This window comes from Corticium candelabrum, chromosome 11 (assembly GCF_963422355.1).
Source record: "Corticium candelabrum chromosome 11, ooCorCand1.1, whole genome shotgun sequence".
NCBI classification, from domain to species: domain Eukaryota; kingdom Metazoa; phylum Porifera; class Homoscleromorpha; order Homosclerophorida; family Plakinidae; genus Corticium; species Corticium candelabrum.
The window spans coordinates 2,920,679-2,943,122 of NC_085095.1; the positions used below are offsets into that span (position 1 = coordinate 2,920,679).

Sequence of the window (22,444 nt, forward strand, 5' to 3'; positions counted from 1 at the left end):
TGCTGTTAATTAACGCGATGGAAATTGGTGTCGCACGCGCACTCGCGTCGTTACAAACAGCCATCTTGAGCGACGGAGAAACGCGACAAAATGGGTGGGTAACAAGTTTGGATCCGAAACGTGAATCCTATACGATTTTTGTGCAAGCTGATCTTATCGCACTCATGAGCAAAACGATAATTGGGGCTAGACGTAAAGGCAGTCGAACCAAACAAAATTTTTCTTTCTCTCCATGCACACGACAAGTTAGCAAGGTCAAACGAACAAGCTGCGAAGGTGTCACGCACGTGCCATCACTTCTCAGAAACGCTACGTTGGTGTACATACTGAAGACACTCCCATTACTGACGTTTACTCACGACGTCAAAGTTGGCGAAAGCAATCATTCTCAAGTAGATGCACCTACACTATCTCGTCAGGGTCTTCTCTTGAGAACTAAAGTTTCCCATAAAGTTGACATATTAAGTAATCTTGAAACAACTATACAGCATTACTAGAGTCCCTGTTGTTTACCAAGATTACAGAAATGCATTAATTGATACGTTTTATAAACTTTTTACATATTATATTCGTCTGCAAATAACTTTGAGTCAGCAAGCATAAAGAAAAGATATATATATATATATATATATATATATATATATATATATATATATATATATATATATAGATGCGTTTGAAAGATAGACATGTACAATGTATAGTTTTTCGAGGTTTGATGAACACCGTTGCAATCTCTTACGCTTCGATCAAGAGTCGGAAAGAAAGTTTCGTATATCGAAATGTCAGAAACCCTCTGCTCAGGGTCTGTCAGCATTTAAAGGAGCGTGCATTGCAGCAAGAACAGCTTCATCATCATAGAATTACTCTACTGCGCGGGGCCCTAGCTATTATCGAGACATGTGAGCCTCCATGCATGGTGTAACACGAAGGTGTTTTCATGCAAGTGATGGTGTAATAGAGATTGTCTGTCATGCAGCAGAGCAGAATCCGGAAACGACGTATGCAGTACCTAGCTAGACTAGCCGAGTCTGCTTTGCTATGTGATGAAGCAGCTAGGTGTTTTCACCAGTCTCGTGCACGTCGCCATTCCGTGTTCACCAACCAGCCCATCCGTTGGCTACAACTGTCTAGCGACCTACGACTGTTAAGTTTGAGAAAAGCCAGACAAACAGCTAGTGTGTAAACAACTCATGCACATGCAGAGGCAGGAGACAATGACACATGTCTGTTGACGTGCTTGTAAGAATTACGAGACAAGTGCAACCCTCCAATTTGATTGACGGGTACATATTAGCTGGATAGTACGTGTACCATCCACAGTACCAATTCTTTAGGTAATTGCAAATCGTGACCGTTGCGTGTAAGTCATTTACATTATCAACACTGTCTTACTAATTCTTGCGTTTTCTAGACGACCAGACGTCCAGAAATCATGTTATCTCCGATTCCGTCTGGAAAATCAGACGTTCACGTGGCCTATCTATAGAACGAATCGACGCCTTCTTTTCATTCTCGTCTCACGATTCCGTCTGTCACATTGCGAATCCTAGACTGTACGCTCGATCAGTTCGTCCAGCACGGAAGGGTCAGGCATGCTGCACTATTAATATGAAAGAAATTTATTAAACAAAGACGCATTCATTCAATTCATTAATTCTAACTTTTTATTTTGTGCAGATTTGTTCATCTCAAACTACCTCGTGTTAGCCCGCAGTCTCATTCTTGGATGACAACGGAAATCATGTACCGTTTGATGACAACCGTACTCCTTTTTTGAGGTGTTAGGTATATACGTGTTAGGTATATACGTGTTGGCGACACCGTCATCCGAACAGCTCCCGTACCATACCAACAAAATAATAAGCGCCCTCATTATAAAATTGTGTCCACGTCTTTCTGAGCATCCGGCGTTTAAAGGATGTAGTTTATCCTTTGGCACGACGGGACGCAAGGATCTTCCTTGCTGTTGAATTATAAGTAAAATGCTGGATGATTGTATCAATTGTGCTTATACGAAATATCTAAATAGAGCGGGCATAAAAACAGTATATATACATACATACATATATATATATATATATATATATATATATATATATATATATATATATATATATATTACTCCGCAGTTTATTGCAACTATATATGGTTGAGTGCAAAGGGGTCGATGATCTCGGATGTAGGGCTAGCATTGCCCCGAGAATTGTTGTAGCCGTCGATTGCTAAAGGAAAAAGAGAGGAGGAGGTCGTCATCTTTTCGGACTGTGCTATTGTGGCTTTTGCCATTCTGAGTGTCTGCTTAGTGATTGGACCCCATTTGAGGAACGAAGGTTTTTTCATTGGCTGTGTTGCTGCGTTCTCAACTGCCAATTTGCCGTATTCCTATTTTCCGTATTTTGTTGGTCTGTTGGAGTATAATGGTCAACGGGAACATAGAGTTTGCTGCATCTTCACCCTACTTCCAGCGCTCGATCTGCATGTTCCTGTGTATATTTGTATTGTTTCAACGGCTTTGACAGTTCGTGACGACTCTACCTAATTCCTGCTGCCTAATTTGTCATCGATAGAGAGACAGTAGTCGGGCTCCTAAAGCTTGCCGCATCTTCAATACCAGTTTCTTTGCTCATCCGGTTTGCTTTTTCTGATTTTTCTTTTTTTTGATTCTTTTCTTGTTACCTTTGGTCATTGCAGTCGTATAAAATATTGGATGTTGCTGCAATTTCACCACTTCATAAGCGATCTTCAATTTTTCATCTTCTGCATTGTTCTTCTTTTCTTTTGATGTGGAGGCTTCTTTCTGTCTTTGTGGCAAAATGGTGCAGTTGGGCAAGATCCTGAAGTTTGTCGCACAATCACCCTTCTTCTAGCTTCCGCGCTCTTTATGCCTTTTGAATCTCCTTCATTCACTTGCTGTTTGTTCTCTGGTAATACTTCTTCATCTGCATGTCGATTCTAGCAGATGAACTCAGACTGCATTCTGGAGAATGTATGCCGCATTTCAACCCTTATTCAGCGCTCTTCAGGCCTCTTTGTTTGCCTGCTGTACTATTATGCAACTCTTATCTGCTGTATAGTGCTCTTTTGAGTTTCTTCTTTTTGTCTTTGTACGCAGAGGGTTCAATAACTCGTATTTAGTTATATATACATACATACATACATACATACATACATACATACATACATACATACATACATACATACATACATACATACATACATACATACATACATACATACATACATACATATATATATATATATATATATATATATATATATATATATATACACACACACACACACATATACATATACATATACATACACACACACACACACACACACACACACACACACACACACACACACACACACACACACACACACACACACACACACACACACACACACACACACAAATTTAGATCTTTAGCCGTCTCCAAGCAATATACCACGCTGGATGCCACTACTAGATTTCTCCAACTACAGCGTTTCACAAACAGAGTAGCTACTTTATTACCATAGCGACGCTCTTAATTTAGTAGTTACCGTTACCTACGATTCCCATTTGGGATACAATCAGCACTAGAGATATTTTACAAGACAATCCTTGAAGCGTCTAAGGATATTACAGGTGTCTACGTCAACGCGTGGACATGATACTTGTTGGCGCATCCACAGAGCAGCACGACACACGAATTCGTCAATTAAGTTTTGCCAAGATGCCGACAAATCAATCTCAACCTACAAAATTCTAATTCATTAAACAGGAACTCAAGTATTCAGGAAACACATTGAGTGTTGACGGCATCAAACCAGATTCTGCTAAGATGGAAGCAATTCAGAAATTTCCCACTCTCTACAACAATGTTGGAGGGTTGCGTACACTGAGTCTAGTGACATAGTTACGTTAACAAAAGTTCTACCCAACCTAGCAAACAAAGCTTAACCACTACGAAACCTTACTCAAAAAGAAGTGATTTTAACATGAGAAGCTAATTAAACACGGACACTGGATATTAACTAAAAATGACGGTTTCTAATGCACCTGTTCTTCAACTCTTTGATCCGGACCTGCAAATCAGTAAGTTGACTCCAAAACCCCACGAAACGTTTAACGCGATATAGAGAAATTAGTTTAGCATACGAACAAATGTCGTTTTCATATATATAGCCATCTTGAACGGCGAAGACGGGCGGTGAAATTGGTTGGTGACGAGTTTAGAAAACGTGAATCCTAGACAATGTCCATGCAAGCTGATTCTAGCAGACTACTGGCCAAAAGGTCAATTGGGGCAAAACGCAGGGAGACAATCGAATCAAAATATCATTGTTGTTTCGTTTCTCTCTACAATACCAGCTATAGTAACGTCAAACGAACACGCTGCAAAGGAGTCACGCACGTGTTACCACTTGCAATTATCACCAGCACAATGCACACATTGGTACATACTGAAAACACTCCCACCTACTGACGTTTACTCACGACGTCATAGTTAGCGGAAAGCAGTCAGGCAGACCCGCCAAACATTATGCCTATTATCTCAAACTAGATTCTTTTCAATAAATTCACTTACCATCACACACACACACACACACACACACACACACACACACACACACACACACACACACACACACACACACACACACACACACATCTTTAGACAACTACAGAATCACTACAGACAGTTGTAGTTGTTCACTACATTTACTAAAATGTATTATTACGTTTTATAGACTATTTTACATATTACATCTGCCTGCAAATAAGTTTGAGTAAGCAAGCATAAACAAAAGCTTTACGCTTTTATACGCCTGTATTTCAATTGTAGTTTTCCGAGGCTTGCTAATCGCTGTAGCAATGAATCACACTTCTTTGACTTGAAAAAGTCGTAAAAAAAGATTTCGTCTACAGAAACTTCAAAACCCCTCCCATATGGGTCCGCCAGTAAGAGGGTGCATTGCAGCAAGAACAGCTTCATTGATAATCTAAATACTGGACCCTAGCTATTCTAGACACATATAAACCTCTATGCATGTTGTATGACAATGTTTGTCTTCATGTAATGGTGCTAGAGAAATTGTCTGTCAGGAGACAATCCGGATTATAGAGCAGAATCCGGAAACGACGTATACAATACCTAGCTAGACTAGTCGAGTCTGCTTGCTGTGTGATGAAGCAGATAGGTGTCTTCACCAGTCTCGTGCACGTCGCCATTCCGTGTCCACCAACCTGTCTATCCGTTGGCTACAACTGTGACCTACGACTGTTAAGTCTGACAAGAGCCAGACAAACAGCTATTGTATAAACAACTCATGCACAGGTAGAGGCAAGAGACAATGGTATGTCTGTTGACATGCAAGAATTAAGACACACGTGCAACCCTCTAATTGTTGATATCCGGGTACATTTTAGCTAGATCGTGCACCGTCCACAGTACCAATTCTTTAAATAATCGCAAATCGTAATAATCGTTACGTGTAAGTCATTACAATGTAAACACTGTCTTACTATTTGTTGCGTTTTAGACGACCAGACATCATGCTACCTCCGATTCCGTTTGGAAAATCAGACGTTCAGGTGGCTTATCTAGAACTAATCGATGCCTTCCGTATATTCACGTCTTATGATTCCGTCTGTCGCATCGCAAACAGCAGACTGCACGCTCGATCAGTACTTCCAGCACGAGACAGTCACATGCGTGAACTGACTATCAGTACGAAAGAAATTTACTAAACAAAAAACCCATGCACTCAATTTATTAATTATAATTTTTCAATTTGTAATTTTTTATCTCAAACCACCTCGTGTTAGCCTGCAGTCTCATTCCTAAGATAACAACGGAAACCCTGTACCGTTTGATGGCAACCGTGCTGTCTTCTTGAGTAGGTGTTAGACGTATATGTGTTTATTAGCGACACTATCATCCGCACAGCTACCGTACCAACGAAATAATAAGCGCGTTAATTAGAAAATCGAGTCCACGTCTTTCTGAAGATCGAGGATATACAGGATGTAGTTTATCCTGTCGCATGTGGCACGACGTGTCGAATCGGTCGCAAAATCTTCCTTGCTGTCAAATAATAATTGAAGTGCTAGACGATTGAATCAAATGTGCTTGTACGGATTATCCACATGGAGAGGGCACGTCAATGGTATATATAGAGCTAGATCAACACCAGTTTGTCTAGGTTCAACAACGAGATAAGTTGGAGATTCTTTCTGCTAATTCGTAGATGGCTAGTGCGGTCCGTTTTGTCTCTGTTTCTATTTTGCTTCTTGAACTCTCGATCCACGGGGTTGGAAGTCCTCTGCGCTCTTCCCTCAAGCCTGAAACTCCCACAGCAGATGCGATGGCGATTCCTGAAGGATGCGAATTGAGAAAGAGAACGTTTTCGACAAAAGACGTCAACTGGACCAGATTGATACTCGACAGTGGCGACATTGACTCGACCGTCTCGTTTGACGAAGAAATGGCCAGCTTACAAGACAAAAACTCTTCTATATCGCTTGACGAAAATTTTAGCAGTATTCACGACATAAGCTTCACCATCTCCTACTGCTCAGGTCGATGCCTTCAACACAACTTGAAGACAAAAGGACACGTGATCAAAAACGACTATGCGCTACAAATGCGAAATTTGGTGAAAAGTTGCGAGGACAAGGGCACAAACTGTGAGGAGATGTCTCCGTGCTGTGTTCCCAAACGAATTCACGGAGAAGACGGCAAGATCGAATTTGAAAAAGGGAGTGTTAAGGTTGCGTATTGGAGTAAACAGAATGTGATGTCGACCTTTACTTTCAAATTTCTCAATACGACAGTTTGTCACTGCCAGTAATAAAATGACTGGATGAATTATCTCAAAAACGTTTATATTATTATCATTGTTATTAATGATTCTTTTTGGAAGCTTTTGTTTGTAAATAGTATTTGAATAGTAAGAGTTGTGACATTTGCTAGAATGTTTTAACATTCGCAATGTATGCTAAATAGATATTATTGTTATTGTATGAAATATACCCATATTTGCATACAGGAAGTGACTGTGTCTAATCGGTAGCATTTAATAATTTAGCTCCAAACACATTACACTGAGAGGTTGTAGTTATGTTAGATATATACTTCTGTCTCGAACTCTAGTGCTTCTTGAAGTCTCATTTGTCGCTCTTTCCGTGTCAGACGAGGAATCTTCTGATCCAGTGTTGGGACTATTAGCCTCGTCTCCAGAGTCTCTCGCGCTAGTCTTGTCCGGCGCCCGTATGAACATTCCAACAAGACTAGCGCGCTTGGAATATCATATGGGGATCGGACAAGACTAGCGCGAGAGAGTCTGGGAACGCGGCAGTGTTGGGACCAAGCCCACTAACCATCTGCTAGACAATATGTCGTCCAGCAGATTGTCTACATCTAGCAATGACTCTCCATCTCTTCCACGTACGAACTCGATGCAGTTTGCTTATGCATCTTGCTACATACGTTTATGTTTGCCGCACTTTCTTACATGCACAGGAGCATGAAGCAACCATTTCAACAGCTGAAACAATTTCATTGCACGCTTCATTGGATCATTGAATATACGCGTAACTTGTGGAAAACACGACTTCTATTGCCTCTTGTGACAACATGGCATCCTTTTCTACGCAAGCACTCAGCTAGACCCTACTACCCATGGCAGATTCCACAGTCGCTCTGATTCGTAATTGGCAAGCAGATTTTAGTCGTTTCTGTATGTAGACCAAGACAAAAGTTACTGCCAAATGCCTCCGGCTCTGCTCCTGTCGGCGACAAGAAGCTTCCTCGAGATAATGCATTCAGTTGGTTACTCATGTAATAGGGATAAAAAAAACCAGAGTATATAAGCAAGGGTGAGCCGAAAACCCATTATTAGTAGGTGTGGCCTTCTATACACAACTTTGAAACCTGCAAGTATGCGAATCTGTAGAACTGGCATAAAGTAATATGACAAACAAGTTTTGCTGCAGCCTCTACAGTGCTTGCAATTGTACCCAAACCGTCGTTTTTCAACTTGCCGTCTGTTTGTGTCTCGTCTTCTAGATCAGACACAATGCCACCAAATTTTTTTAGTAGCAGTAGATGTCAGCAATTAGGCTGTGTTATCTCAACATTTAATCTAAAACCAACAGAGTTTAAGAGCATCATATTATTGGAATATAGGGACAAGAAAATTAAATGTGATGCTGCTTACAACCAATGCGTGCGTGTTCTAGTTGCTTTGAAAAGGCTTCATGTTATAGCTGTCTCTGCATAATAATTTAGGTCTCGTTCCGTTAATTCCAGTCGAGTTCTAGCAGCACTGAGATCACTTGCTCATCTTCACTGCATGATGTTGCAGACTGTTGCTCTCTTGTTCGTACTGGCTGGTGTAACGCATTGACGACAACTCAAACAAAGCACTTGCCAATGGACGGTATGAATGCATGCGTCTGCTATCTATATAGAGTATATACGCTAAAAGAACATGCAGTACACAGACTCAGTGTAGGTCTAGAAAACACTGTATAACTTACAGTTCGGACGTATCGAGAGAATTTCAGTATGTCTGCATGCATGCAATGCATGCGTTGCGAGTGCTGATAGCTGCATGAGGCCACCTCGTGCAATCATTCCCTCCAGAGGATTTCCGGTCGAATGCACCACTTCGATCTATAGTAAGTCTATAGCAAGACTGCACAGCTAATAGAAATTACTTGTTATGCTATGTATCACAATACCTGAGTCATACAAGTACAGTGTGTACCCTGTACTGCAGACTGAGTGTAGCTGCTACTACCTATAAATTTGTACCCCGAAGGCAAATTGTTTGTGTGCTTTGTTGACTAATTTACATCCGTAGAGTGTAAATGATGCGGTACAAATGGTATATGATAGTTTTCCTAGGGGTTAAAGACATATGTAAGATAGCATACTGGATGAGCAGGTTGTTTTCTCTTTCCCAGATGAAAATGAGAATGTACATACAAGATGACACTTTTACACAATAAGGTACACAATAAGCTGCAAACGGTAACGGTACAACTTCAAATCACATCCGGCATTTCCAAAACCAAAATTTGCTTAGTATACCTTAGTGTTTAATTGGTCAGAGAACCATTACCACCACCCACCCAACCCTTTTTAGCTTTACTAACTTTTTTCAGTTGATGTAAATTGTCACACACCTAGCCTATTTATGACTACTACTAATAGGATTTACAAACCAATCTACTTGGAACGTTACTCTGGGTGTCTGTCAATGATAAAGTCTTAATTGTTTGTTTAGCGCGTGACGGGTATCCCGATCATGAGTCTGTCGTCAAGATGGTCGACATCGACAGCTCCCATCCTGCTCACGAGCAGCAACACGGTTTGAAAATCTGGCGCTTCGATATCGCAAAGGAAGAATGTCGTTCGGCGTGCGTCCATCTCAAACCGTTCGACATGGCGCCTGGAGATCACGTCGTCATCTACGGGATCGACAGCCGTAGAAATCGCGTCGGAGTCGACCGCTACGAAGGCAAAGGATTACACGACTACGGACAAGTCAGCAGCCGTCAAGTTTGGGCCAAACAAATGGTCATAGAGTCACACACGAAGAGCGATCACTCTCACTTCACTCTTCAATATCTTCACTACGCCGACTGCTACCAAATGCAGAACAACCCCTGAAGCCAGAAGTCATTTGCGGTCAAAAATACTGGAAAAACATCGCTTGCTACGAAACCCTTCCCTAAGTCTTCGAGCTCGGTCCTTTCGTACTCCGACTGCGATTTGTCAACAACGGAAGCGCGAGATTCTGCACAGCGTTTAAAGCCAGCAACGACGGCCGCTTCCTAACCAACTGGCACTGCCTCCGCAACCGGAACATAACACTGACGGGCGAGATCGATTACGAGTACGCCGCCGTGACGTGCGCAGGCACGACGGCGCAGCCGAAAGCGGTGTACGACGTGGACAAACTCATTCAAAGCAGTTACAGCTTGGTTTTGGATTATACCATTTTCACCGTGCGAGAAAATACAACCCACGCTAACTGTCTTAAGGCTGGTTCACAATAGACGTATGCACGTTCACAATATGCATCCGATCCGCGCGCGGGGCAGCGGATCGCTGTTCACAATATGACGGAGCGAGTGTGTGAGCTACGCGCTGATGACTATAATTAGATTACGTACTAATTGTCACATGACAATATCTAGCCACGTGACTATCACAATATGTCTACTAATGCAAAGAAACAGTTGCTTCTGTTGTGCCTTTTGCGGCGATGTCGCAGCAACAAGGCAAAGAACCGTCGACGTGTGTGGGTACGTGAGATCTTTGCTGTCCATGGCACGTGCCCTTGACTTGAATTCCCGGACATGGCACTCTACATCTCGTGACCAATTAAACATGTGCGGTGATTGGAGAACTGTAAATTACATTTCCTGTTTGGCGTACGACGTTTCCGGTCGACCGCATCGAAATAGAGCTGATCCTATTGTTGCGCTCCGCTCTGCGCCACTGCGCTCCGACGGCGGCATCCTTTGATGTTGGCGCACACCGTCGGATCGGATCGCAGCGCATGCATATTGTGAACATGAGTGCGTCTATTGTGAACCAGCCTTTAGAAGCACTAGCGTGGCACCAAACACGAGCGAAATCATCTTCATCATTCATCATCCTTTGGCAGAGATAAAAAAGTGTTGATTAAATTGGACATGGACGTGGGAGGGTATTGTAAGATTCAACCGACTTGCATCAGAAGTCGCGACTTCTGCTCCTTTTGAGACACTGAGCACGGTTCGTCGGGAGCTCCTGTGTTCTATAAAATTGATGGCCAAATGAGTGTTTTTAGAATTTATCATGGATCCGTCAAAGTGGAGCCTCCGGAGTGCCCCATCGCTGCGGTAAAGATGAATCTGATTTTGGCCGACGCTAAAGAGTATCTTGGAGTGTGCAGCAAGTGAGCGATGATCAGACGTTGGCTGGTTGTAACGCGTCGTCTGTCAAGAGCAGCAGAAAGACAATGAACAAAGACCCGCTTTCGTTTAGCGTAGCGTTGCTGTTGCTCTCTAGTGGTCTTCTCGTTTGAATTAGGAATGTTTCTTTACGAATGTTTGTTACTCTATAGACAGTACCTCTTCATGTTTTTGTGTCTAGTAAAACAAACAACTGGGCTGCATTAAATCAATAGTTCTACGCGGCTTACTGCACTGATCTTTTCTCGCGTCACATACGAGCAGCTTAATTAAGTAAACATTATCGGCGTTCGTTTGTAGACAAAATTACTTAATATTGCGTGGATGGATTTCAATGATATTTGACGCGATAATAGAACTTTGATAGCGAAACGATTGATTAATGTTTGGCATTAATACGAATCGGAGTTCGTTGTGGAGGAATCGGCTCCCCCTAATTAAAATTTTTGACGGCAGAAATGCGAGATAGCTTTCGAGCAAAATGGGACTTATATCATACTGACACGTGACATTCTCGTCGCTTTTATTCACGTGATCGACTGTCTCTCAACCACAGAGACAAAGTGTTGCCAATAGGATGCTGCAGCTCACCTTCAAGAGTTCATAGATAGCTACCTCTTTCCACTATAAACACTCGGTATTCGTGCCTACCTCTTCAAAGCGAAGGACACGTTTATATGCGCAATTCAGTAATACGTAAAGGTGCGAAAGAAACATAAACACAGCCAAACAGATAACGCGAGCTATGCAGCCTCGATCTCCTGATCTTAACAGTAAACTACAATCCTGGATTGTATCATATAGTAAGGCTCCCGCTTCGTTGTGTGAAGGAAACACTACTAGCAGTATTCTAAATAGCTATAACTAGCTATTAATGCACGATGCTGTCTACATGCGTCATTTTTGTTCAATGCTGTGACTGGATTCTGGAGCATGCATGCCACACTTCAATCCTATTTCAGCGCTCTTCAAGCCTCTTTGTTTATCTGCTATACTATTCTGTAACTCTTATCTGCTATATGGTGCTCTTTTTAGTTTCATCTTTTTGTCTTGCACGAGGACAGTACACTAGTTCGTATTTTGGATGTAGAGCAGCTTAGCTGCTCTAACAATACAAAGATATATAACTATATATACGTATAATTTAGATCTTCAGCCGGCTACAAGTAATACACCATGTTGGATGCAACTAATAGATTTCTAAAAACTGTAGCATTGGAAAAAAGTAGCTACTTTATTACCATAGCGACGCCCTTAAAATTCAGTGGTTACCGTTACCTACGATTCCCATTTGGGATATTATCAGCACTAGAGATATTTCACAAGACAATCCTTGAGGCATTTATTGATATTGCAAGGGTCTACGCGTGGACGATATACTTGTTGGCGCATCCGCAGAGCAGCATGACACACGACTTCGCTAATTAAGGTTTTGCCAAGATGCCGACAAATCAATCTGAACCTACAAAATTTCAATTCATGAAACAGGAGCGCAAGCGTCTAGGACACATATTGAGTGTTGACTGCATCAAGTTAGATCCTTCTAAGGTGAAAGCAATCCAAAAATTTTCCACTCCCCACAACAAGGTTGGAGTGTTGCGTATACTGGGCCTAGTGACTCACTTATCTTACAAAGTTCTACCCAACCTAGCAAACCAAGCTCAATCACTACAAAACCTTACTCGCAAAGAAGTGCTTTTGACATGGGATGTCAATTACACACGCACACTGGAATTAAATAAAAATGACGGTTTCTAATGCACCTTTTCTTCAGCTCTTTGATCTGGACCTGCCAGTCACTTTCCTATGCAGTTGCTGCCTCTAACTTCAAACGTCCTAGCTAGGACGCAGACCTGCTGCATGCAGAACGGATAGCCAGTGGAATATGAATCACACACATGCACTGTCCTCTCCGTACTCTCGCTACGTCAAATTGAAAATGAGATGCTTGAAGTCCAGTTTGATCGGCTTAGAAGGTGTCAACAATATGTATACTGCCAACAGCTAACAATAAAAACCGATCACAAACCTCTTTTGGGAATCACGAGAAACCATTATCAGGAGTACCATAACGACTTTAGCGGAAGAATCTCAGCTATCACTTCACACTAGAATACAAGCCAGCGAAGGACATGGTTCTAGCAGATGCTCCTAGCAGATGCTCCTAGCAGGTCTCCCGTGGAGGATCAGTATGCAGAGGATGACCAACTTACGCATAACCAGATAGCTACTTGTTAAACATCAAACGATCCCCACTTCACTCGAACGCCGTTACTGCACAAGACTCGACTATGCAAGCACTATCAACATATATATCCAATCAGGTTGGCCCTTCTCAAAGAGGCTTGTTCCCAATGCGGTCAAGCCATTTTGGAATACATGCACGCTTTCTTTGGCTTCACTACGAGATGTCATCATCTCAAAGGCAGAAAAGCCGTCGTTCCAGTCGTGAAAGCAGAGTTATGGCTAGCATCCATGAAGTCCACTAGAGCATTGAGGTCAGTGGATGGTCCGTCCATTTAATTTTCTACATTTCAATTTTCATGTTTTCGTTTTCAATTTTTAATTTTTATTTAATTTTCAATTTTTATTTAAAATTTTTGTGTTTATTAAATTTTACTTTTAATTCTTACTTTTTTCTTTTTTATTCTACTTTTTATTTTTTGTAAAATGGTTTTTTATCTTTTGATGTTTGATTCTTGTGATCTTTAGATTTATTTTTTTAAAGTTTAATTTCTACGCACCTGTGTGCTCAAAACTAGAAACTTGAACACGCAGCTGGCTTATTCAATTGCTAACATGAATAGAATATTGAAATGACCGAGGACACTAGTAGTCCGTTGGCCAACACCAGAAAGCGACAAATTGCGTAGCCCCCAAACCCGGGGAAGTTTCCGTAGTTGCAATCGTCAAATAGAAGCCATGCGAGTGCATCTGCGATTGTTTTCCGCCTTGAAACGGAGCCGTTTCTGAGTAACAAGAAGGACTAGATTGACTAAGGCCACGCCCACGCAAATTCGCAGCAACGGCGAACCGAGAGTAAGAGACGAACGTGGTCCCATGCATAAGGTCTATAGACATTATCTATATCACGCGAAGGCTTAAACCAGTGCAGCTGTCTTTTCTAGAGCTGGAGGTAATGAAGTGCGGTCTCCACACAGGGAATCCGACAGAAAACCCTGTCAGATTTCTAGGTGTTTTGTGGGTTTTCTAGGGCGTGCCTACGTAAAACCACAAGGCTTGAAACACCACACCTCTTGAACCACGCCTTCCGCCTTACATTTCCGTTGCAAGAAGCGCTGTCAGCATTTTGCAGCGTACATCGTGACCCTCTCCATCTGTAAATTCAACTACAACAGAGAAACAGGCAGATGGAATGCTCTCAACTGAACTACGGCACGAGTTCGTAGTGCAGTCCATTACCCACTGTAACTCTTCAAAACCCTGAAACATCCTAGATCCCTTGCATAACCCTAGCAAACCATTTAGGGTTGCCAATTGCAAGTTACCGGTATATAAAATAGTTGTCCAGTCGCGGCAGTAATTACTGATCTAGGACTTGGTGAAGATCGTTCCAAAGATGGCAGCAGAACAATCTAATGCAAGTTAGCAATTCGTCAATGTTGTATACAGATGCTAATCTTGAAAAGTTTCTCAAGAAATTTTCTACAGCGCTGACTTCATGAACAGGGCACAAATTAACTTGGGCTACAGCTCATTGGTCTTGCTACAAATTGTGAGAGAGAAATCAAACCGCACGGTGGGCACGAGCAAGGTGTTAGAATTCCGATGCACCTCACTACATGCTTGTAAATTGTAAACTATTCAGTAAAACTCATTAGTTTCACAGCCTAGAGAGAGCTGCACTTCCCTATTTCTTTCTCTAACTCTAACTTTTTAGAGCTGAAGACAAAAAATTTTGGAAGGTTTTGGTAGTCATGTCAATTTACCACCCTGGGTGCACTCGTGGGCCAAGATCACGCCTACCAGACAGGATGCTTTTGTTTACTTTCATATTTAGCGGGCAGTAGACTTGCAATTAGAATGATTTAGAGACTAAACGGCTCCCACCCGAAGACTGACAAGATGTGACCGGTATTGCAACATCTGTAGTAGGATCAAGAAGGATCGAAATGAACCAATCGGCATCAAGCTTGGAATCGTACCTGAACGGGAGCCTTGCCTGTAGCCAATCACCATCACTCACTGTTCAAATAGCAAATACACGGGCACTTGGACTCAACCGGCAGTTCAAGTTCAACGGTCGATCTGTTTTGGCGGTCATCTAGTGTCGGCGGCTGCAAGAGGATTACGCATCCTATGCCTTCACCTGCAACAGCACAGTCCAGCGACAAGCAAAGACGTGTCCCTAATCCAAAAGGTATACTTTGTCACGCCAACGCTCCAGTAGCTGCTGCATGATCACCTACAATGGTCTTATCTAGACTTCAACTACGAAATTACGCTGTTGTACGGTCTTGGTTGAACGTGGTCTAGCTGTCAGAAACGGCTAGGTACTTTGATTGTCGCTAACAACTTCAGATGCTTCACAATTCCTGTTGGTATTGTACGTAGGTGAAAACATCGATGAAGAGGCCTACCCCAACTCAAAGATGTCGACAGTTTCTTCCTGCTACAAATATGCATCGGGCTGAGATTGAGGCTTTTGGAGAAGATTCGATAATACAAATACAGGCACCTCTTGTGTCTTCTTGTCTGCGTTAATGCAGCTACAACAACTGCTTTCTATTAGAAAACGATAAAATCTCCTGAGTGCTCAACCAAAGGTTGCTCATGACGGTTCAACTGGAAGAAACCGCAGCTGCTGCTACAGATTCATCACCTGGGCAAGAGAATCATCAGAAACCAAGTGAAAAAGCAGACTAGCAAACCGCGTAGCCTTCTATCGCCACGAGGACATTAGTTTTGTAGATATATTTTAATTACCTAGCTAAGCCTGCAGTGTACCGTACTGTGGTCTAGTAGCTGAATAGTAATAAATGAACGATTCAAGTACATGTATACACTCGTGACACATGCTACCTTGAAAACGCGCGTTATGTCAAAGGCGGGATTTAAATAATTATTTAATATCTATTTTATTTTATTAATAGACCACATGCTATAAATAGGAACACTCTGCCAATTTCATTTAAGGCGGGGCTTGATTTGATCCAATTTCATATCTATCCCATTTAATTAATCGGATTAAGGACATTTCCATACAAAATTATATCAATATGCTATTTTTAAACCACCAGTGATAACGAAAACCCTTCAAAACCTTGAAAGGGGTTTTGTGGGGTTTTAGAAGGGGTTTTGAAAACCCTCCAGGATAATTGTATCAGTAACCCTACAGGGTTTTAGAAGGGTTTTCTTGTGCAACCCCCAAAAAAACCCAAAAACACCACTAGGGTTTTCTGTCGGATTCCCTGTGCCAGATAGTATTTCTCACATTACCAGCAGTTCTGTTGATGAAAGGAAACTCCTACATGGTTGTTCCACTTTTGCTGCTGCGTTTGACTGCCTTGCAACAGTAACGTGACTCTGAGCGTTCGGAAAGACAGTAAATACCGCACAAGTCGTGACAAACTCCCGGATGAGTGGCACGTACCTTGTAATACTAACTATCTAGACATTAGTACAAGTGTACAATAATTAACATAAGACCATCACAAGCAGGACGTAAGCGTTACTGACATAAAGTGCCTAAATTTACGGCTGTACTAAATCGCTCAGAGTCATATTTAGTCATTATCTAGTGGACTAATGATTTCATCTAGGAACTACACATAATTAATTAATAACCAATGAAATGTAAAGAGCCATCTACTCATCATATTCATCAGTAGAGTTTGCATCAAAATTATCAGCTTCAAACGCATTTGCAGATGCTATAGTGGAAGCAGGCTGCAAAACTTCACACGGAATAGGGTTTTCGCAATTGTCGCATTGGCACACATCTGTTCATGGCAAGCAGCTTCGCTGGCAAGAGCAGCGCTTAGAGCTGCACTCAGTTTACAGCTGCAACTTATCAGTTTCAAAACGTCAACAGGTGCCGGTGGCTTCGTCGTCCATTCAATAGTTGGGGCACAGTAGCAGACGTAACCAGTTCCGACTCCGTTACAGTTTGTGAATTTGCGAAGAATATTATGCGATTAACGAAATGCTTTTGTAGACGACGCTTCAGTTTGCTGATTTTGTAATTTGGAGTGTCAACACCTTCCTGCTTTAGAAAGTCTACAAATTTTGACCTCAAGTCAGACATTCTTGCAAATAATTCTTCTTCATCTTCGCTAAGTATTGCTTCACCAGCAAGAATTTGAAACGCACAGTCATATGCTGTACTGTGTTGTGCATCGTCTAGAGAGATCTGAGAATCAAGAATGTTGGCTAATGTTTTCTGGTGAGTGTAATTCCTGTAGCAAGATTCATAATAAGACAGCTCCTTGGCGATACCACTAGGCTGACCTGGTCTTTGCTGCACTTCCAATAAAAATTCTTCTGTCTTTTTTGATTTCCGCTGCGTTTGAAATAGCCGAACATGCAGAAAAGGTAGTAACTCTGCTTAAAGACTGTTGTTTTCTTTAAACTGTTTTTGTTCTCTGTTGACAAAACAAACATAGTTTGATGTTGGTTGGGGAGACAAGTCTTCTGGTTCCACGATCGGTTGCAGTGCTGCCCATTGCTTGAGGTGCCTCTGGGTCCTCTGACTCTGTTATTAAACTACTTTCAGAGATGCTAACATCTCGGCTGCGCTGAAGTTTGTCTAAAGCCTTTTTGTTTGTGTATGCTTGGTAGCATTGTCTGTGATAAGCTCCTATCGGTTTCGATTCATTTGTGCAAGAATTCTGTAAAACCGTAAAGACGTCGTCTAGGCGAATGCTTGCTGCATGTTGCAACGTTCTCCAACTGGTTTGTGTAAAAGCCGTGAGAGGACCTGTAACATCATACGAATATGGCACAGGCAGTGCTCAGAGTCAATTTTTGCTATCTTTGCTCTCTGCACAGACATCTGATGATATTCAAAAACAAAACTGCGAAATGATTTTGAATTTGAGCTCTGTCAATGTCAACAATAATGCAACAATAAATCTCTGACGTTCAGTTTGGTATATATAACTGTTCTGTTGACAACTTTACCTCTGATACCGTTGAAAACTGAGTTAATTAGAGCTGAGTAAGGACACTTGGTCGAAAGAAGACAACAAGTAGTTTGCTCACACATAAACAAATGTAGATAGGTGAAAGCTCTTACTTATATATTGCTAACTGGAAGTTCATCTAGACCACAATCTGGAAGTGAATGCTTGTATTTACTTTGAACTTTTAGCACTTAGGTCTTTATTGTCCAGCTACGATGACGACTTTCATTTAGTCTGGAAGTAAATCTTTATTTAGCGCACTTGTATTAATTTGAATTTCTAGCACATATTTAAGTCGTCATCGTCCAGTTACGATGACGTATATCCTCTAACTAAAACCACAGTCTGGAAGTGAATCTGACATGTAGTGTCCTTGCAGTGAACTTTGAGCACTTAAATCTTTATTGTCCAGTTACGATTACGTCTTTCTACGTGTAGCATCCTTACGTCATACACTCCACATAATATCATCTAGAGAAACACTGTACTGTACCATTAGACTTCGATCACGGTACCGGAAGTAGTTATTAGGCCCCCCATCACAATTCTTTACACGAGGTTACGCAAAGAAACGCAGATCATCGTCTGTCTGGCGTGTTACTTGTTTCCCACACGTTCAGAAAATAATTTGGACTCTTTTGAAGCCAGCCAAATGACAAACCGACGAGGTTATGAGGCCAAGTGTCTGAGACTTGAGGTTGGGCAAGAGTACTACAGAAAGACCGTTGATTTACATTCGCAGGAGAACAGCAGACACCGTTTCATAGTCCACAACAAGGTAGCTGTGCAGCACTTTCATTCTACGTGATGCCTGCTTGCCTGGACATCTAGGCTTTTTGTTGGCAGCCTAATTCCCATTGGTACGGCTTTCTGTTTGCTTACAGTTTGTTCTACTGCTGCTGTAATAGAAGTTGAACTGCTAATGAGCAATCTGGTTTAGTTTAGGTCTCTAGGAAAGTTGACAGACGCACAACTCAAAAGGTTTCGTCATCGCGTGTCATGTGATCACGTGTGATATCGTAAGCTATTGGGCTAATGCTGACAGATAACATGTTCACAATGGATGCTTTATGTCTTAGTAGTTTGCATTGTGCGTTTTTACCCGTTTTGAGTGCTCTGCCGACTACAGAGTTAGCAAGCTCGCTGTACTGACGTCTGTGCCACGCCCCTAAATTTTGTTGACGTGCAACGGCCCCGGTATGGAGAGGCAAACAAGTGCAGTTGGAGTTCTGTCGTACTGCTGTATTTTTTAGAGTTATCAAAACTTCCCCGGGCTTGGGGGGCTACGCAACTTCATTTGTAGCAGCCAAGCTTCGTCTGCGCCAATCAGTGTCCAGTATTCGCTTACAATAAATGACATATCCCACTTCCGCTACATATTGACCGGTCAATAAATCGGGCCGTATGACTGCCTTGGGCTACCCGTTTATCAAGATGTGTATTGTTTGTGAACATAACAATTAGGCTACTGAAACATATCTGTCAGCTAGAACAAACAATACGTGGATCTACAGATGCGTACGGAAATCATAATGAGTTCTTTCATGCGTGTAGCAAGTGCAGACCTGAGCAAACTAAACTGAGAGTCGTCCTTCTGGAAGAATTAACCGTGGTTAGGCGTCCAGCTATAGAAAGATACTCGCGCGCACAGAACGTTGTGAACCAGCTACATGGTAGAAGGTGGATACGGCTTTCCATCTTGCCTCCAAACTTCATGCACAAACCTTGCAAGCCAGTAGTTCATTTCTCTGTTGTTCGTAACATGTAGATCATGCACGTACCGCCCGAGCGCTCCCTCTTCAGTTGGCTGCTTGTTTCTCCATTTCTTCCATGCGTTGAACACTCTAACCGCGCACATGCAGTAGCTTTTGTGGGGATAGGGGAACACACAAATCAAGAAAGTTATGAGAAAACTACTGAATGAAATTGGAAACGAGATTCAGAAGACTCCTGATCAGAAACAACATCAACGTCTAGCAGTTTACTAGCTTCTAAAAAATCAATAACTGGCAATTCTGCTGTTTCAATGCCCAAGTCGATTTCAGAACATTTTGTGACACAACCGATTGGAACTTCTGCGCCTAGAGGATATCAACGCCTCAGCTGGGTGCTACAAGCCGGTTATAGACCTTCTGGCAAGTGTATAAACGAATACACCCCGCTGCGCCCAGCTCGTTAGCACTCGGGCTTCGCCCTCGTGCCAACTCGTGGGCGGAGCTGGGTGTATTTCGTTTATACACTCGCCAGCGGTCTATAATGGGGTCTCAGCGGGAGTCTCAACGGGGCTTCCATTCGAACAAGTCTCAGGAGATCACATTTCCAACACACAAGCAGGTGTTAGTTTTAACTTTACTTTTTGTCACGTGCCAAACCATGTTGGCTGCTCTTGGCCGCGGACAACCCCGCTCTGACACACAACGTTGTGCCAGTGAAAACCGCGGTCCCTAGCTGTGTAGGTACTTGCATTGTACACAACACGCTACCTTTACCGTAGATGAACTGGTGGGAGGGGAAATGCCACGAATATCTAGGTATCTAGATAGGCTCCGCACTAGCGGATCGCCGAGTTGGCATCTGTGGTGACGAAGTATACAGACTCGTTTGTTGTCTAGAAAAATCGAGACACAACTAAAACATCAAAACCGTCAACCTACTACAATTAATTAAGTAGTAGACTGCGCACTTTCACGGGCACACTCTAGCTAGCTAGATGTAGTACACGGTACCGGTACCGTGTACAAGGTGGGCGTGGTACTCTATAGCAGGTCACTTTTCCATTTGCATGACGTCGCACAACTCACCAAGTAAACAGACATGCACGTCCATCGTTTTCTACAACGCAAACTCAACTCAATTAATTAACTCAACTAGCTAACGTAGAACAGTGTGCGGCTACAAGTGAAAGAACATGGTCATAGCTAGTCAACTGCAGCTAGAGCTAGTTACTAAGTAGACTACTATGTCAATGCTAGGTATAGCTACTAGAGTCAATAGTGCTAGACAATGATTGTAGATCGTGTTCTACCGTGTCACTCGATGATCTCTGTGCTGTCATTGTCGGCGCGTACTTTCACATCGGTCGGTAGCCGCCAATCGTTAGTAAAATCATTTCAGTGTGCGTTTGGAGACGATGGACAGGCAACGACGGTTAAGCGGACCATCCGACATGGTGACCATTTTTCGAGGAACGCAAGAGCTGTCAATGAAATTTTTGTATGTGAGCAGTTTGCGACTGTCTCGAGTTCTCAACGCAAGTTAATTTGTACACGGCGCGAATAGCTTTAAATGTTAAAACAATTATACAATGTCAACTAATTAATTAATGTGATCGACAGAATTCAGTGTTGCATATCACTGTGTAGGTAGAAGCCATTACCTGAAAAGAGAGGATGGAAACGAGGCGGCAATATTTTCCCAGACCGGAGGTCGATTCGACGGACTCTCGGCTAGTCATCGCTATCAACTCTACGGTGACCCGCTGTTGTAAGAGTCGAATGTGTCCGATGCCTCGTCGTTTCTCACAGTCGTCGCCTACAGCTGCAGCCAGTCGTAGGTGTAACCAGTAAAGCAAGTCGCCATACTGTTAGGACCGCAACAGCTCCAGCACCCGAAACTTTATGGACGCCGGTGCCGTCGTCCTCTTGGTCTGCGTTTAGATCGGTAGCGCCCAGCAGCAAGAAAGCGCGGTCGCAATCTGCAGTCAGAGAAATCAAGAAGAGTGTTGACCTGTGGTCTATGGAAGTCGTTCGAAACAAGCTGCAGCTAGCCGAAGTACGTTCGCAGACGTACGTTCGCTTTGTCGAAAGTGACGTCAGCCTACTACATATTGCTGACTTAGTTCAGAGTCACTTCGAAGCCCAAGGTGTTGTTCCGTGTAACGACCGAATTATCCTAGTCGACAACCGCGGCGTACCGTTTGCAGATGACGACTGAACAAGAGGTAGGATATACGTTACATCTATGCATGTTAGTATGCGTGACGATGTGTTTATGTAGAAGTCTCTGCAGCATGCAACGCGGTCTTTTTTAATTTGTCTGTGCATAAACATATCAATCAACCTAAAGCCTTGCATGATCAAATGCACTACCAAGAATGCATGCACTCTATCTAGTATGTATATATATATATATATATATACGTTTACGCTGTAACTCATTAACCTAGTTGCTTCGGATGCATGCAACGTAGACTTTTGAAAGGCACAATCTTGAAGAATCTGTAAAGTACTCCAGTCGGAATATGACTCACTGAAGTGCTACCTCGATTCTATACGAGAGACGGCACTGATAAAAATACAACAAGCTTCATAGGCGACCGCATCTTCTACAGCGT

The 22,444-nt window shown here is 42.4% G+C and overlaps 1 protein-coding gene across 1 annotated transcript; it reads left to right on the forward strand.

The window, feature by feature from the left end:
- Positions 1–6,204: 6,204 nt before the first annotated feature.
- Positions 6,205–6,943, forward strand: LOC134187408 (uncharacterized). The gene has a single exon (XM_062655524.1). The coding sequence runs from the start codon at positions 6,244–6,246 to the stop codon at positions 6,844–6,846; it is 603 nt and encodes a 200-aa protein (XP_062511508.1). The 5' UTR covers positions 6,205–6,243; the 3' UTR covers positions 6,847–6,943.
- Positions 6,944–22,444: the final 15,501 nt, after the last annotated feature.

Bases quoted from the DNA above. Each gene is read 5' to 3' on its own strand.
- LOC134187408 (XM_062655524.1), top strand. From the start codon at position 6,244: ATGGCTAGTGCGGTCCGTTTTGTCTCTGTTTCTATTTTGCTTCTTGAA.